The sequence below is a fragment of the Rhipicephalus sanguineus genome, chromosome 4, assembly GCF_013339695.2.
Source record: "Rhipicephalus sanguineus isolate Rsan-2018 chromosome 4, BIME_Rsan_1.4, whole genome shotgun sequence".
Lineage (NCBI taxonomy): Eukaryota > Metazoa > Arthropoda > Arachnida > Ixodida > Ixodidae > Rhipicephalus > Rhipicephalus sanguineus.
The window spans coordinates 204,691,247-204,708,650 of NC_051179.1; the positions used below are offsets into that span (position 1 = coordinate 204,691,247).

A 17,404-nucleotide genomic window follows, 5' to 3' on the forward strand; every position below is an offset into this window, starting at 1 on the left:
TTCATTTTAGATGCGAAGTATCTTATGGCGGAGTTCAATCCGGTGGTGGTGGTGTGCGGCGTGACCACCCTTACTGCTCATGCGCATACCCTCCCCCTCTCCTCTCCCCTTACCACTTACCCTCTCCCCTCCCCTCTCCACTTTCCCTCTCCCCTCCCCCATTCCACTCATCCTCTGAAACGCGGGTTAGACATGCCGAAATTCTCTCCTGCGCAACGCCGCGATGAGCACCAGCGCATGCGCGTCCCCTCCCCCCTCTCCACTCCTACGCTGCCCCCCTCTCGCACGCCTGCCGACTGCGTTCCCCGCTCGCCCTGTGAGGATTAACGGCCAGGCTAGAGGGAAGACAAGACGCGCGTAGCGTTCCTCTTCGCGTTCCACGACGCGAGGTCGGTAGCATGCCCAAAAAACGCCAACGGAACGCGATCGTGCAAGTGCTCCGGCTTCGCATCGCCTCATGGTCCCCTTTAGCGGGAAATGGTGTAATTTTGACAATGCATGTTTTGTATTATAATTTCGTTGCTTTATCTGTAAAGTGTCAAAAGTGAAGCCAGGAGGGGCGGTGGTGCTGTACGCTTTGCGATATTATGTTTTTATATATATGTGTGCATATATACGCACAAATACGGGCAGTAAAGTCTCACCTCCCCACCCGGCGCCAATAACAATATCCGTGCAACGCCCCTGAGGACGACCGTTATTTGTACCGGTCGAGTTACCATTGACTTCCAATACCTTTGACCCTCGTAATGCCGAAAAAGTCACATTTACACAGGGCATTTGTAAAGATACGCACCGTGCACGCAGCTTCGCCAACGCGCGGTAAATGTTCGGCGTGCTTTCGGCAGAATATCAGCACACAGCTTTCTGAGCACAGTTAAATTCCAATAGAGCAGCTCAGTTACTATGAATAAACTAGACGCCGAATCACCACCAGAAGGAAGCATTAAAACAGAAGAAATCAGAATAAGGCACGCCCTTTCTGTTTCTTTTGTCTCTTTTTTCTGGCGGTCGTTCGGCGTCTAGTTAATGGACAGTAGTGTAACTAGCCCAGCAATGAGTTCGGCTCAATTACACCGAGATCGTGAATCTTCACGGTCGGTATCAGCCCATTTTCATTTTTATATTTTGCGTACCGTCCAGCAATTACTTCGGCTACAAGAACTGATTTGCAGTATCTCAAAGGCATTTATGAAGCAACCATCCATTAAAAGCTTTGAAGTTTCATCCATCAAGGCTTACGACGACAAGTCCTACGCTTAATAATGATAGACATGCAACGAAAGCCGCATCAGTAATAGTGCCGATTAGCCGGGTGCCGCCGACGCGCCCAGCAGTTCTAGCGCGCGCCTTCAGTACCGACCGACTGCAGCGCCGCCGCTACGGTCGACGCGGAAGGCATCAGGCAGCGAGGCGCGTTCACGCCACTCGACAGTTTCTAGTATGCTCTACTTGCGGGGCGGACGACCACGCCATGGAAGTCTGCAATGTTTTCATCCGAAAGCTCTTACGAGCGCTTCTTGCCAACTGGGCAGGAAATGTTAATAGGCCTCCCAAGCTCGGCCAGGGGGCGCTGCGTCGCACGCGTTTCGCCGCCTTTCTTGCGAAAACCGGTCGCTCCTGTCCCCACACCAGCCTTTTGACTGCGCTGTCTCCGCACGTTCAGGCACCCTGCACGCGCTGTTCTCTGCTCGCCGTGCACGTGCAGCTTCACGTGTCGCTTGCTCTGAAGGTTTAGAAAGATCCCAGAGATGAAAAAAAAACGTTTTAACGGTGGGAATCTTACCAGAGGAGGACGGTTGATCGACCACCTTTTCGGGACCGAGCAGGTCGTCAAGGGCGATGCTGTTTGTGCGAGCGCTACGTGCGTGCAGATGCTGAACGGGCACATTTCTTTGACATGAGTAGGGAGGTGACTGCGCGAGTTCTGTAATTATGTTACCGGTAAAACGCACATTCGTTGCGGCAGTCGTGTATACTCGGAGCTGTCAGCAACCATCCAGCACGCTTTCGCGTGCGTTTTCTATTGATAACTTTTCAATTGCTTGGATGCCAAGTTTGTCGTGCGGCTTTAAATTTATTATGAGCTCAGTGTGAAGAGCATAAATTTACATCTGCCCTGTTGAGTCACTGGCTGCATCGCAATGCGCAGTGTTCAGTTTCGTGGGAGTTTCACTTTTGCCGTGGTTTGCATCGAATGATAACGACGTCGGATCGCAAGTTTAATGTCGCCTTGGATTTTTTTAGAGCTCCCTTTGACAGCATAATGATATACGCAAACAAAAAATAAATAAATATTTCATGCCCACTTCGACGATGCATGTTTCTTGCAGAGGCGTGTTTCATTTCGAATAATATCGACGCCTGGTCACGCAGCCTGTTCGCTTATTCGAATGTCGCTTTGGTTGTTTCGACAGCTCGCTTGGTCAGCACCATACTATACAGGGGCGTAGCCAAGGGGGGGGGGGGGGTTCAAACCCTCCCCGAAAATTTTCAATTTTGCTTGCGTATATGTACACGCACACATACAAACGCACGCACAAACATACACAAAGTATGGTTGGACCCCCCCCCCCCCCCCCCCGAAAAAATTTCTGGCTACGCCCCTGATACTATACATTACACTTCAGCCTTCTAAAGGGGTATTCAGACGGGGGAGAAATGCTCGGGGGGTAAAGGCGGAGCCTAGTGACGTCAGCTCGCGAGGAGAAGTCCCCACAAATGCCCCCCACTCACACGGACGAGGCAAACGGAGGGGGAGACCAGTGTTACTAGACTACTCTGGTGGCTTGCACCACCCGTTCGACGAGCTGCTGACGACGAGCTGCAGACGACCATCCAGCTGCAGACTGGACACCCACTGCCGCTCTCTGCAGGAGCAAGTGCAACAATGTGGCCAAACAAGAGCCCGAAATTCCGCCACATCCCCCACCGCAGGGGGATCGTTTGTCCTTTCGGGGAAAACGTCCCCGTCTCCTCCGAGGAGGCGTGGGGGGGTCACGCCCACTCGCTAATCCGTGACGTCGCGGTCACGGGATACGCAATCCCCCCGTCTCCCCCGAGCATTCCTCCCCCGTCTGAATACCCCTTAAGCAATCACGGCGTGTCGCATGCAAGGCCAATATAAACGCTCAGTGCAAACATACAGCTTAACTCTGTTTACAGGGAGCCGCGACGGGAAATGTACCGCAGTCAGCTGAATTAAACACTTAGTACTCACGGTACGTTATTTAAACTGTGGTGTAATAAGCCCAAATGCTCCGCTGCTGGAACATTACAAATGGTTGATTTGGAAAGCCAGCGCGCAATCTCGAAACGTACAGCGGCTGTCTATTTGTTGTAACTTCGGTTCACAAACGCACTTCCCTTTCAAATGAGCACGATCATCGCGTTTCTCCCCGTTAATAGTTCGTAATACTGTGTACGACAAAAACTGCTTCAAGGTGACAAGACCGCGAAAGCATCGCGGCGAACTGCCATAATCCACTCTTGACGCCTCTGCTCCTCGGACTGCTTGCATTGGAAACGGTAGAACATGACAGGAAGTTTTCGGCTCTTCGACATTTTTAAACTTTTGTGACAGTTCACAATGCAGCAGGACTGCGTGCCTGCTTTCGAGTACGACGAAGGAACGGCACCCATAGCGTGAAAAATGCGAGATAAAAGCCACGGGGAGCACGTTCTCCGCGCGCGCGATGGGAAAACCAAGCAAGAGCGACCCGTCCCAGCTACCGGAGTTTTCCCCTCTCTCCGCTGGGGCGGCGGACGGCGCTGCGCAAACTTGAGCGCAAACTTGAGTTAAGTTTGGGGCTGCTAGAGGACGGACGTGTTTTTCGTGGGCTCCGGAATGACTGCGTCAGATAAGTGTTTTTTTTTTTTTGCATGATTCGAGCTTGTTTTTTTAGTTAATCCACTAGATTGCAGCTTAATAGAGCTTACAACTTTGTACTGTTGGTACAAAGTGGTGTGACAGTCACCTCGGGTGTTTTTTTTTTTAATATTTGTTTGTTCGGCCACCACGTGGCTGAAAGGTGCACAGGTGCTTTGACGTGTAACGTACTTGCGGAGTTTTGTGATATCATTTGGCTTTAAGTGTATCTAATCCACCGTGTGAACGATCTATAGCCATGGTCAAAAAGACCGTAAAGTGTTCAGGATGCGGAATGGGGCGGAAAATAGAGGTTTGTGAGGATGAGACGACAGAGACAGCTGACGCCAAGTGTAAGCAATGCGAGTTAGAGGCGAAAATGGAAATAATGATGGCCGCCCAGAATGAGCTCATGGTTAGAATCTCCGAGCTGGAGAAAGCGGTAGCGACAGAGCGGGAAAAAACGATGGCTATGGCGGAAAGGCTTAAGTCAGCCGAGGAGGGATTAGCAAAGGTAGCCATGCCAGCAAAGGTAGCAAGCGACAGCGGCAACAATGGGGCATCGACCCCGACAGTGGTAGGCGCGAAGGGGGAAACAGGTTTGGAAAAGACAGGTGCAAGGGTCACAGGACCCACTTTCCGCGAAGTAGTCTTGGGAACGGGAGGGGACAAAACAACAGCAGTAGCACGCGCTAGTAATCGGGACAGTGGACAGGTGCGGGAGAGTCCAGCAGAAAAGTCGGATCACGTGATAATCGCCGGGGACTCGAATTTAGCTACATGCGCAGAAGCAATCGAGGAAAGGGTGAGAGGCGACAAACGAGTTTTAATAGGGAAGTTCCCGGGACATAGGCTGGGATCAGTGATGAGACAAGCTAGCGCAGAACTCGCAACTAAGTCTAATGGACGTAACCTCGTGATAATCGCGGGAGGTCTAAACGACGTCTTGAGTAAAGAATCAGCCGAACTAGCGACCACATTGGCGAAAGGGGTCGATGACATGCGCGCCATTTCCCCTCAGGTGCAGATAGTGGTATGCACAATACCGGAAGTACCAGTGCGAAATATCAGCTTGCAAAGAGCGGTTGTCGTCGCAAACAAAGAGATATGGCGAATTAGTCGAGAGAAAGGCATCGAGGTAGTGGAAATAAACAGAGAGGTGCACAGGTGGGGTGGTTTTCGAAGAGACGGAATACACTTCGATAGGAGGCTTGGCCATGAGGTGGGTTGGCGTCTTGCAGGACGCGCAGTAGCTTTTTTGGGGGGCACGCGGGCCCTTCGGTGCCCAAGATAGCTTGTAATGAGGAAAACAACCAGGGGGACTCTTTGACAGGTAGTATAGCGAAAAAACAGAGAAAAGGTAAAAGAAGGGAGAAGGCGCGTGTTGCAATTAGTTACATTAACATGCAGGGTGGCAGAAAAAAGGCAAAATGGTTAGAGATTGAGAGACAGTTAAACAAGGAGCAGATAGGTGTTTATGCGGTTACAGAAACACACCTTAGAGACTTGGAAGAGCCACCACATATTGAAAATTATGTTTGGGAAGGATGTAACAGGATCACATCAGAAAGGAGAGGTGGGGGGGTTGGAATGCTAATTCATAGCAGAACAAAATGGGAGAGAGTGAAACAAACGTGTTCAGAGCACATATGGGTTTCGGGCACAGTAGGTGGAAAGAAAACGTGGCTGGGTGTAGCTTACTTGTGGACGGGGAATAACTGCAGAGAAAAGAATCTGGAGATAGTGAAATGCATAAGCACCGATATTAAAGAATTTGGTCATGATGCCGAAATAATCCTTCTAGGGGACATGAACGCTCACATTCATGACCTTGACGGATATTCAGACACCAATGGCAAGTTATTGCTAGATCTCTGCGAGCAACATAGTCTTGAGATAGTTAACGTGGGGCCTAAGTGTGAGGGGCAGATCACGTGGGAAGTCGGAAACAGGCAATCGAGCATTGATTACTGTCTCATGACAGAAGGAATATATGACAAACTTAAGAGACATGAGAATAGACGAAGAAGGCATTAACAGCTTGGGTAGTGATCATAAACGCATAATATTACAAATGGGATATAAAACTGAAAATAAGAACATAGAATCAAAGTTTGGCAGCTCGTATCTAAATGACAAACAAATAACAAATATAGCCGCAAGAGTCGAGGAAAAAGTAGACGAACTACCAGGCAAAGACTGGAAGTATAGTGAGCTGCTACATGTAATCACGAAAGAAATGGAAATAGAGAAGAAAACTATTTGTTGGAAAGGAAAGAAAAAGCCAAAAAGTTGGTGGAACAAAGAAATCCGGGAAGCGATCGAGATGCGACGTCAGGCATCACGGGAGCACAGACAGGCAAAAAAGGAGAAGCGGCCACAGGACGAAGTTAACCAAATATGGGAAATATATTTAGAGCAAAAATCCATTGTGCAGAAATTAGTCGAGGCAAAAATTAAAGGTGAAAGTGAACGGTGGATGACAGAGATTCGCGAAAAGAAGAAGGCCGCGCCTAGGATATTTTGGAGCCACCTAAAAGCGCTGGGTAGGAAGTCTGTCACAATGCAACAACATATGGTAGATGAAGGAGGAAATAAATTCGAAGGATATGAAGCGCTAGGTTACATTCGAAAGATAACAGCCGATTCGTTTAAAAAGGTCCCCCAGGGGATTCCCCCGGTGAGTAAAAGTACGCAAAGGAGAGCAACCGACGAAGATGTAGTACTAGAGAATTTCAATTGGAAGAAGGCCGAAGGAAAAATTCCTAAGCGCACTACTCCGGGCTTAGATGGGGTTCCCGTCAGCCTCATTAACGAACTCGGACATAAAACTAAAGAAGCACTGCTGAAAGCCGTAGAAAAGTGCTTACAGGAGAGGGAAATACCAGACAGTTGGCGAAAAAGTAGAATGAACTTAATCTATAAAGGCAAGGGAGAAAAAGATAACATTCGCTCGTATAGACCCCTAACAATTACATCGGTGCTATACAGGTTGGCGATGCAGGCAGTAAAATTAAAAATAGAAGCGTGGGTAGAACAAAATGATATTTTGGGAGAACTTCAGAATGGATTTCGAATCGACAGGCGGTTAGACGATAATCTGTTTGTTCTTACCCAGTGTATAGAAATATCTAAAATAGAAAACAGGCCCTTATACGTAGCTTATCTAGATATCACCGGGGCGTATGACAACGTTAATCAGGAAATTTTGTGGGATATATTGAAGGAAGTGGGCATAGGTGACGACTGTGTACAGCTTTTGAGAGAAATATACCGAGAAAATACAGTTTGTATAGAATGGGAAGGAATAAGTAGCAAGGACAGCGTTGAAATTAGCAAGGGGCTGAGACAGGGATGCCCTTTGTCCCCGCTGTTATTCATGCTGTACATGGCGAGGATGGAAAAAGCGCTAGAAGGTAGCAACATTGGATTTAATTTGTCACACAAACAGGTCGGAGCGATGGTTGAGCAGAAGCTTCCAGGTCTATTTTATGCTGATGATATTGTCTTATTTGCGGACAGTCAAGATGATATACAGCGACTGGCAGATATATGCGGAAGGGAGTGTGAGGCTCTAGGACTAGGATTTAGTGCAACAAAATGTGGATTGATGATATTCAATGATCACGGAGACCATACGGTCTTAATACAGGGCCAAAAAATACCGAGGGTAAGCGAGTACAAGTACCTCGGAGTATGGGTAAATGAGGGGGATAGATATATGGAGGTACAAGAGAAAGCATCGGTAGCAAAGGGAAAGAGGAATGCTGCAATTATGAAGCACAGAGCTTTATGGGGATACAATAGGTACGAGGTGCTTCGAGGGCTGTGGAAGGGTGTGATGGTTCCGGGGCTTACATTTGGGAACTCGGTGTTGTGCATGAAGTCAGAGGTGCAATCAGGAATGGATGTAAATCAAAGGACGGTGGGCCGCCTCGCGTTGGGCGCTCACGGGAAGACGACAAATGAGGCTGTAAAGGGTGATATGGGATGGACAGGCTTTGAAGTGAGGGAAGCTCAGAGCAAAATGAGATTCGAAGAGAGGCTGAGGAAAATGAAGAAGAGTAGATGGGCAGAGAAGGTTTTCAGGTATTTGTATAGAAAAAGCGTTGACACGCAGTGGAGAAAAAGAACTAGGAGGCTCACCAGTAAATATACGGCTGGCAGTGCGGGCGATATGGCAACAAGGAGCATTAAGCGGAAGGTCAGAGAGGCGGAGAGGACTTATTGGATGACAGCGATGGAAAAGAAGCCGGCTCTGAGTAACTACCGAAAAGGAAAAAACGAAATAAGGAGGGAAAGGTTTTATGATAATTCAAGGGGAAGCGCTTTACTGTTTGAAGCAAGGTCGGGCTGCCTGAGAACGCGTAGTTATAAAGCGAGATTCAGTAACGAAGAAGAACTATGTACATGCTGCGGGGGAACTAAGGAAACGATGGAACATGTACTGATTGAATGTGGCGATATTCACCCAGGTATACGTGTGGGCACGAGTCTACATGAAGCCTTGGGTTTTAGGGACAACAATGGAAAGCTGAACACGCCCGCGATAGAAATAAGTAAGAGACGGTTAGAGTATTGGTGGCAGAAAAGTAGAGATAAAGTACAAAAATAAATAATTGGGGGAAAAAAGGTTATTCTGCCTTAAGAGGCAGAGAGATGGACTGTGAATTTATATTTTTTGTTATAATAACATAGATTTAATCAATGTAGATAAGGCATTAGGACAACATGAAACAAGGAAGTTTTTTTTTTCTTTTTTTTCTTTTTTTATCCTTCGAGCCTGGTGGCAGACATGTCACCGCCCCGTTATAAAGGGGACGCTCATAGCATCCATCCATCCATCCATCCATCGTTGGAGGCCTATATGTCTGTTGAGCGTCTCGTAAGCTTGGCGCAAAAACCTCTCGCCAGGAAACTGCTGCGCCGGTGATTCCAATAACACAGTGATCCTTTTTTCACGCACGTGCAATAAAGCAAATATGACTGCCCTGATGTTCACAATGCTTTTGTCTTTTGTTTCTAAGGTGTGAGCAACGGTCATTCCGGAAATACAACCGCACCTGTCAATGAGCGACTCTCCTGTTGCAAAAATAACTGTAGCACAAACAAATTATCGAGGGTGAACAGCGCAACGGCGACAAAAGAGAGAAAACATAAGGCGAAAAATCGCAACTTGCACGAGCAACCACTTTAGATAAAACTGGTCACGAAACTCCGGCCGCAGCTTCATACAGGGACAGAGGCGGCCGCTAGGGTTGCCGCGGTCAACGCGGGGGCATTCGTCCGCGCTCGGCTGAATGCTGTGCCGGTTCGAGGCAATCGTTTAACTTGCACCAAACCGCAACATTTCAACTACCGCTCATACTTTACCTGACATACGATGTGTTAGTCGCATAGGCGTGTAAAAAACTTACTTTCGTGCTTTTTTTAAATATCAAGGCTGCGATGGATACAGTCGTGCCGACGCAGCAATATTAGCTGCATATGTTGTTCCAGCGAGGTTCGTTACCTCAGGAAATGGAGCACGAGAGTATTTATTCAGGCACGGGATATTTACCTAGACTTGGGACACTGCACAAGCCTTACAAACCCACCAACTCGCAAACTGAACTCTCGTAGCGGGAGTTGAGCCAGCGCCGATCGCGCTATTTACAATCAGGCCGTCTGCGCCGCGGCAGTTTAACACAGCTGCATTACAAAAAAAAAGCTCTACATTCCTGTGTTTACAGTTTACAAAAGCTAACTTCACTCCGCTGCAGCCTACCTCACAGGGCTTCGGCAACACTTGAAATCTGGAGTGACGAAGCTTTCGCAAGGTATATAACGTCCGTGTGCCGCGTGAACACCAGCTGATCTCTCGGACCCAACCTAGCCTTCCGAGTTTATAACCACGTTTTGTCCATTTTCTACGAGTAACTTTGACCATTTCATGATACTTGGACATTGCACGAACGAAAGTGTGTCGCACTTTACATTGTGCAGCGTCACAAAGGCACTCGGGCATCCAATCTTCGCGCTCGTGGCACCTTCACAAATCACAACGTGATGGACTACGTCTGCACCGCGTGATGCAATCATTTTCTTAATGAAGACTGCACAGGGGAGACTTGATTAACTGAAACGAAACAGCGTTTCGCTAATCTTGAGAAAATAAGCACATGTGTTCACAAGCAGAACTCTGTTGCGCTTTCTAATTATTCAGAACGCGGAAAACGTAACACGGGGCAAAATAACCAAAAACGTGTCAAGCTGAGGAAACACTAACAACCTTTGCGTCCATACTTCACTATAATTGCTTATTTCAATGCACATGTTTGAAGCCACCAATTCACAGTAAACAAACCAAGAATGCTACGATTGAAAGAGGAAGATAGAAAAAATCTTATTGGAAAAATGCCGCAGAAAACAGAAAGCTACGAGCGACAGTTTCCAAGCGTAGGGAAACTCTATGCACGGCCAATACATGGAGGGAGCAAGCCAATGTACTGGAGAGCGAAAGCAAGGGACACTGAAGAGCGAAACGATTTTTCTCGCATGAGTAAAGTAGTCTTCCACGATACCAAAAACGCCACGCTTTCTGCGCGAAGACGCTCAATGAGCGAGAAAACGCGCAAAAAGAAAATACAGGTGGCGACGCCACCTTGGAATTCCCGCACCATTTGCCGTGACGTCATATATTTTGGACGGCGCCTGCTTGGGCCTACGTAGCTCCTAATCGGTTAAATCGAAGTACACTGTCCTCTGAGGGGGCCAGAGACTTGACATAACGAGTTTGTGGAAATTTCGTCGAGCCAGTGGCGCCAAAATACGTTAAATGCTCTTTGAAGTCTTTTACGTCACGAATTACAAAGTTCGGCGCGAAATTTAAAAATGAAACTTTGAACTTGGTTTTCTCCTCTAATAATAAACCTATGGTGGTGAAATAAACTACACACAAGAGTTCTCAGATCTCAAGCAATTCATTCTTTCTCTTTAGTGTCCCTTTAGGTACAATATAAAAATTAAAAAAAAAAGCTTAGTTGACATTCAGTGAATAAGAATAGAAAAAAAAACGCTTTTTTTTTAACAACGGCAAACAAGGAAACAATGCAAAGCATTTAATAATCTGGAAAGAACGTAAAAAACTATTCTAAAAAGACAGGGCGTGCAAACACGGACACAAGAGAGAAGTCACGACTCACGACACCACAAACGGCGTATGTGTTGTCGTGACTTCTTTCTTGTGTCCGTGTTTGCACCCGTGTCTTTTTAGAACGGATACTTACCAACTAGCTCAGCTCTCTGTTATTCTAAAAAACTAGCAAGCTGCGAAAGAAACAGCGCCGGCCCGCAACTTTGCCTTCTCGCGTTGCAAAGACACATTTTTTTTTTTTCATTCACTATGAAGTCGTCCGTTCGAATAACGTCGGTGGCGTCAAAATGTTTCTCGCACACACTAACGTGTTCAGAATCGAAGGTGAATCCGCCAGCTTCCTGTAGCGGTATTGCACGTTTCTGGATGGATGGATGGATGCTATGAGCGTCCCCTTATAACGGGGCGGTGACATGTCTGCCACCACGCTCGAAGGAGAAAAAAGAAAAAGAAAAAAAACTTCCTTGTTTCATGTTGTCCTAATGCCTTATCTACATTGATTAAATCTATGTTATTATACCAAAAATATAAATTCACGGTCCATCTCTCTGCCTCTTAAAGGGACCCTGAAACGGTTTTGACGATTATGTACGAACACATTGAGCCGGTAGAACAAGTCCTAAGGATCATTTACAGACCAATTTAAGCTCTGTGCGAAAACTGTGTAATTTATTACAAGGCTTTAAAGCTGCGAATCGCCACCGATCACAGCGGCTCAGCCAAACGCGTTTTCAAACCGCCCACTTCCAGTGCGCGTCGTATTGGAAGCGCGACGTCACGCAGGCGGCTGATCTGATTGGATATGTCCAGTACGCGTCACTGAACCTCCTGTGGGCAGCGAGCGTCGTCTGCCTGTGTTACAACGTACTCCGTGTTGACGTGAGCTGAGCGAGAGTGTTTATCTTGAGGTTTCTTTTCTTGGACATAATTAATTGCCCCAGCCTTGTTGTGCACCACGTATCTAGCAATTTCTAGCAATTGGTGACTTGTAAAGCTGCGACATCGTGCAATGTTCGTGAGGCATCTGGCGAGCGGAATCCCTTCAGCTCGTCGCTGCAATGAGCGTCGCGCTCTCGCGATCTGTTCAACGCCACGATCCACGCTTTTGTGGCTGTAACTTCACCCCTGAAGACACAACCACATTGCCCGAGCTTACGCTTATCGATGACCGTTCTCGAATTATTTTTGTTTGTCCGCATGCTGTTGCAGATTGTCGCCGTACAGGAGCATAAAATAAGATCTGCTGGTAGTGTGGCGGCACATGTCGGAGCAGATATCAACCTATCAACCACTCCGCGAGCTTCGTCTTTGTTGGGCCTCCGAGATTACGCGCAACCCGTCGCGAAGCTCAAACCGTCGAGTGTGCTCATGAGAGCGCTGCGATCGCCGGCGATGTCAGGGTGTCTGTGAGTTGAGGGTGCAAGGCAGTGGTGAGGAGGAGGGTATAGATATAAATTCCGTAGCGGCCTTGGTACACAGTGCGGCGCTTAATTTCTGGTGCGAATGATTTCGGGATACTCCTGCCTAAACGCTGACAAAACTTGAAAAAACCGTTTCAGGGTCCCTTTAAGGCAGAATGACCTTTTTTCCCCCAATTATTTATTTTTGTACTTTATCTCTACTTTTCTGCCAGCAATTCTCGAACCGTCTCTTATTATTTTATTCATCCCTGTCATCGCCGTCCCTCGGCAAACTAAACAACGACACCTTTCCGCTCGTACCTCTGCAGCTGGAGCGACAACTCGGTACACAGCAAGTCTTTGGCATCGCCACTCACGTACAACATCCGTGTTCTCGCGCACATTTCTTACACCCGTCAGTCACACAAATTAAGAAACAACGAGCAAAACTGAATGCCGGTGTCGCCGGATTCCTCGGGACCCCAGCTCTCCCTACGCCGCGAAGCTCTCCTCAAAGCCCCCCGCACGCTCCGAGCGCCGCCGCGCGACAGCTGCGGCGACATAGCAAGCTCTCCCCACAGCGTTACGGAGAAGTTTCGCGACCAGAAAAGCATTGAAGGACTCTGATAAAACTAACACTTGCTATATTCAGGTTGAAGCATCGCCGCCGCATATTCGGTAGGACGGTTACTAATATAGTTAACGCTATAGCAAGTTTATTGTAACCCTTGAAAAACTAACAAGCGCCTAAGCTGCGCTGTCAAGCCGCGATCCGCCGCAATAATTCCGGCGCTCTCGCTTTCGGTCTCCCCAGAGCCGTGTATTCCTTCAAAGGGAATATACGGCTCTGGGTCTCCCCAGAGGCTAACCTGCTGGTGGCGCCGCGGCGGCAGCCAGGAGCACTAGGCGCGCCACGCAGTATCCACTCCACGCGGCAGGCCGCACCGTGTTTTTCATCGAGCGGCCGTGGTTCACACTCTATGCGTTCTTTTCGGGCGTCCTTCTTTGTGCTTCGGCGGCGCCCTGTAAGTATCCAGCTGCTTCTCGTTCTTCGTGTGACATTCCAATTTCTTGCTATCGCATTCATAGCTTCGCCCTTGCGGCGAAACCGTGACCTTTTTTTAAGTTGTCATAGTTCTTTTTTTAGGGGCGAAGCTCCTCTTAGTCTAACCTTGTCACGTCTCCGTTGTCCGGCGTAACCACCTTTGCAAACTACCCACTACTTCGTCTTTGCAAACATACCACTACGACCCATCACCGATCCTTTGCAAACTGCCAACTACTTCGTCTTTGCAAACATCCCACTACGATCCATCACCGATCCATCACTTCACCGACCATAAAGCCGTTATAATGAAGGGGGAACGGAAGCCACGTCTAGCTACCACTTATGATTACTGGGCTATCGCTTTGATTACTGCTGGGCGAAACCACTGAAGATTTCACGGTGTAACCATGATTGCTTCAGGAGCTTCGCCCAAGCTCTTCATCATTCACCCGTGGATATGCTGTGAATTTATTTTTCTTTCATAGTACCATACCATTTGAACATTCTTGTAGCACTTTAGGTGTGAAAATGCATCTTTTGGCAAATGTACTTTGCATAAGGGGTGCAATTTAGATTTGATGAAGTTTCAATATAACAATGTAAATTGCCTATTTTACCGACTTCACTGTCGGGATTGCAAATTGTGGGGATGCCATGAATCCCTGTAAAGTCGTTTTCACCTCATGGCACCTGCGCGTCACAGTTACTTAGTTGCCGCCGAGTGCGTGGTGGGAGCGAGGTTGCTTCTCTTTAGGGGCTTGGCGTGGCCGTGGACGGTCGGCTCTCAAGGGAGGTCCGTGGAAACGACACTGTGGTTCGGTTCCGCGGACTCCCGTGGTGAAACATCGACAACGACGCACTGGCGGTACACTGTGTGCGTTATGTTGTATTTGTGTTTTATATTGGCATTCTATTGGATTAACTGTCAGGTTACCTCAGTTATTTGTTAGATTCAGCTGTCGAGCTCGCCGTTGTAAAAGTTAATAAATGACCATGTGTTCGTTGTACAGCGGCGTGTACTGTGTCCGCTTGTTCTGTGAGCGGCTCTATCAGACCCCCACAAAATGCACAGCCATATTCAATGAATGTAGAAACAGGAACGAAGAAACGAGTCTAATGGTCGAGGCTTGGCATATAAATAGTAGTGGAAGTGCACGAATAATAAGCCAGCCTTCAATTACTAACTTACATATAAAGAAGAAATGAAACTCCCACACAGCTTTCCGCCACGTACACTCACATGTGGGTATGGTTGACTGGTGGCACTCCATATCTGAGCATGCGTAAATAAGTTTTGTGTCTACTCTCCTTTCCGCCACATTGCGCCCTTTCAGTTGATAGTTGGCATTTTTGTCAACACAGGGTAACTGAAAAGCGCAAACGACGAAGACGAAAGAACTACATACAACAGGATTGGCGCTCAACTTTCAACTGGCATTTATTTCAAGCGAACAATCACTGTGCCCCAGGCATCAGGCACATATCATTTTTGCTCGTTTGAAATGAATGCCTGTTGAAAGTTGAGCACCAGTTCTGTTGTGTTTCTTTCATCCTCGTCGTGGCTTTTCAAGTGCCCTCTAAAGATGGACCAACTTATCCATAGAAAGATATTGTGTTTTTGTCGTGTTGTTCGAGTGTCTGTGTCTGCCCACCCACCCTCCTTCATGATGGAAGACACAGCCGAGGATGCCAGATGAAATTAAGAAACTTGCAGGCATAAAATGGAATCAGTTCGCATAAAATGGAGATCGCTGGGACACATAGTAGGCTGATGATGATGAGGACTTTTCAACAACTGCTATATAGCATCTTGCACCACTACAAGGGGGTAGTGCAGGCACCATAATATTGGCTTGCTACATGGCTTTTGCGCAATCTTTTGGCAGGTTTTAAACATTTTCCAAACATAATCTGTTTCTTAGAAAACCTTGCAAAACATCTGTAATATTAACCCACATTCACATGAACATCATGAAATATTGTGGAGTTTGAAGGTATGCGCAAATGCTTTTGCAGTTCTCTGTCATCAAAATGCAGTTACCATGACTGGTCTATTGTGCTTCGAAACCAGAACTAGTGAAGCATTGCGGTGGCCATCTTGGGGGTTCTATTCCCTCCATGCGCACACCACAATCTGGAAAACAGTCAGTACTACAAAGGCGTTGGTCCCGGGTTCGATCCCCGGACCAGGACGAATTTTTCGGCAACTAAGAGGCTTTATTTCTGAGAAATCCGTATGGATTTCCTTGTGGCTTCGTGCTACAAACGGGTGGTTGTCTATTTTCCCTTTTTCAGTACTACAACCATGAAGGCCTTAGTGCATCTTAAATAAATTTAAAGAACGTGAAAATGCATTTGCACAAAAAAGGAAAGCATTTCCTGCAAAAAGTAACAATGTCAAACTCTCACCTTCTGAAAGAAGCTTCTGTCAATGTCCTTACTTGTTGTCTTGAGGTCCTGCATATAAAACCAGAGAGCAGAAAGGGTTGTCATGCCTCTGTGAGTTTCATCCATAGTCAAACGCACTAATTACCGTGAAACTCCGAGCAACTGCCCCTCCCCCCACCTGCCGCTACACCACTGTGTCCAGGCAACAGTGGCCTGCTTGAATCCAATTCTACTTAGCATCCATATCTGTAAGTTCCTGCACCTGAAACTTACATACAGTCAAATTTTCATTTTTCTCCCCGCATAATGATTGCAGCCCAAACTTGACGCACGTCTTTTAAATTATGGAGCATGTAGTTAGCATAAGTAAGGCATCTGACATCCGTGTCTGTTGCCCAGAGTTGTGGCGTTGGCATGGACCCGCCATTGGGGGTGCTTCCGTGCCGTGCTTGCCCAAGTCTGTTTCGTGTCGCCTTTGTGTTTCTTGCGTTTGTGGGTCGTCGTTGTAATGCGCCGTGCCACGAACGAGAACCAGGAGACTCCCGAGAAAGTCCGTGTGCACTTTGTTTTTTGTTTTTCTGGTGGGAAAACATTGCCGTCACCATCTTGAATTTTGAACGGAGGGGAGAGGAGGCTTGCTCCGAGTTTTACGATACGCAGTTTCTCATCCTGACAATTGTGGTAAAGGAGTGAGTCACACGGAGGTAGCAGAAGTGGAGCCCTTTAGGTTTCCACCTCTAATGCAGCCACTCTACACGGACGTACTAAACTAACCAAATGACGTGGCTAGCGTGCAAAAAGAGCAGGGGTATTCAAACTCATGACCTCTCTTGATTGAATTGAAAGTGAGGCAGAGATGGCTGGGTGACCACGCATCAGCGGCCTCACAACTCGTGTTTGAGGCCTCGACAATTTGCCTCTCTTGCAGTCTCTAAATGACAGCCGCCAGTCACCAAACAATAGGAAAGAGGCACGCGCCTTCTAGACCGCAGAAATAAAACTGCCAAGCATCAATATTTGGCTAGATCTATTTGATGCACGCCTTTACAAGCACCCTATGCTTTTATACACAGCACGTAAATCCATGCTAAATTGGTCATTTTTGTGATCACTGTGGACTCCCCGCATGACAGAAACCAGAAAAAATGCACACAAGTGAAACTCATCGATGACCCAGTGTGTTATGCATACCTGGAAGCACGAGGGTGCGCAAATAAGTAGGCACAATAAAAAGGGCGGGTACGTGGGACAAGTGCAAAATGACACTGTTTATTGGTCGGCAAAACCAGCGAATAAGTAGGCAAAACATGGCACCAAGAGCACACGCACGAAAACAAGAATGAAATTGGCAATTAAACATGCGTATCAAAAAACAGTCCGTCCACTATACAGGCTGATAGAAAGGTCACTAATGCAATCACGTCACAATACCCAGCCTTGCTGGGACGAACTTAACATTACGAGTTCAAGCTAGTTGGTACTCCATAATCCATCAGCATTAAAAGAGAAAAGTTTTCCGTGAAGGACAATATACGCCTAGTGCGCGCCGACGGAAGGGCCATAGG

The 17,404-nt window shown here is 47.4% G+C and overlaps 1 protein-coding gene across 1 annotated transcript in view; it reads right to left on the minus strand.

The window, feature by feature from the left end:
• Window positions 1-17,404, minus strand: part of LOC125758182 (large subunit GTPase 1 homolog) — a gene marked incomplete in the record, with an annotated part of 595,829 nt that overhangs the window by 73,990 nt on the left and 504,435 nt on the right. The window contains 1 exon segment of the mRNA XM_049415032.1: window positions 15,861-15,908. Coding sequence (XP_049270989.1) covers window positions 15,861-15,908 — 48 coding nt within the window.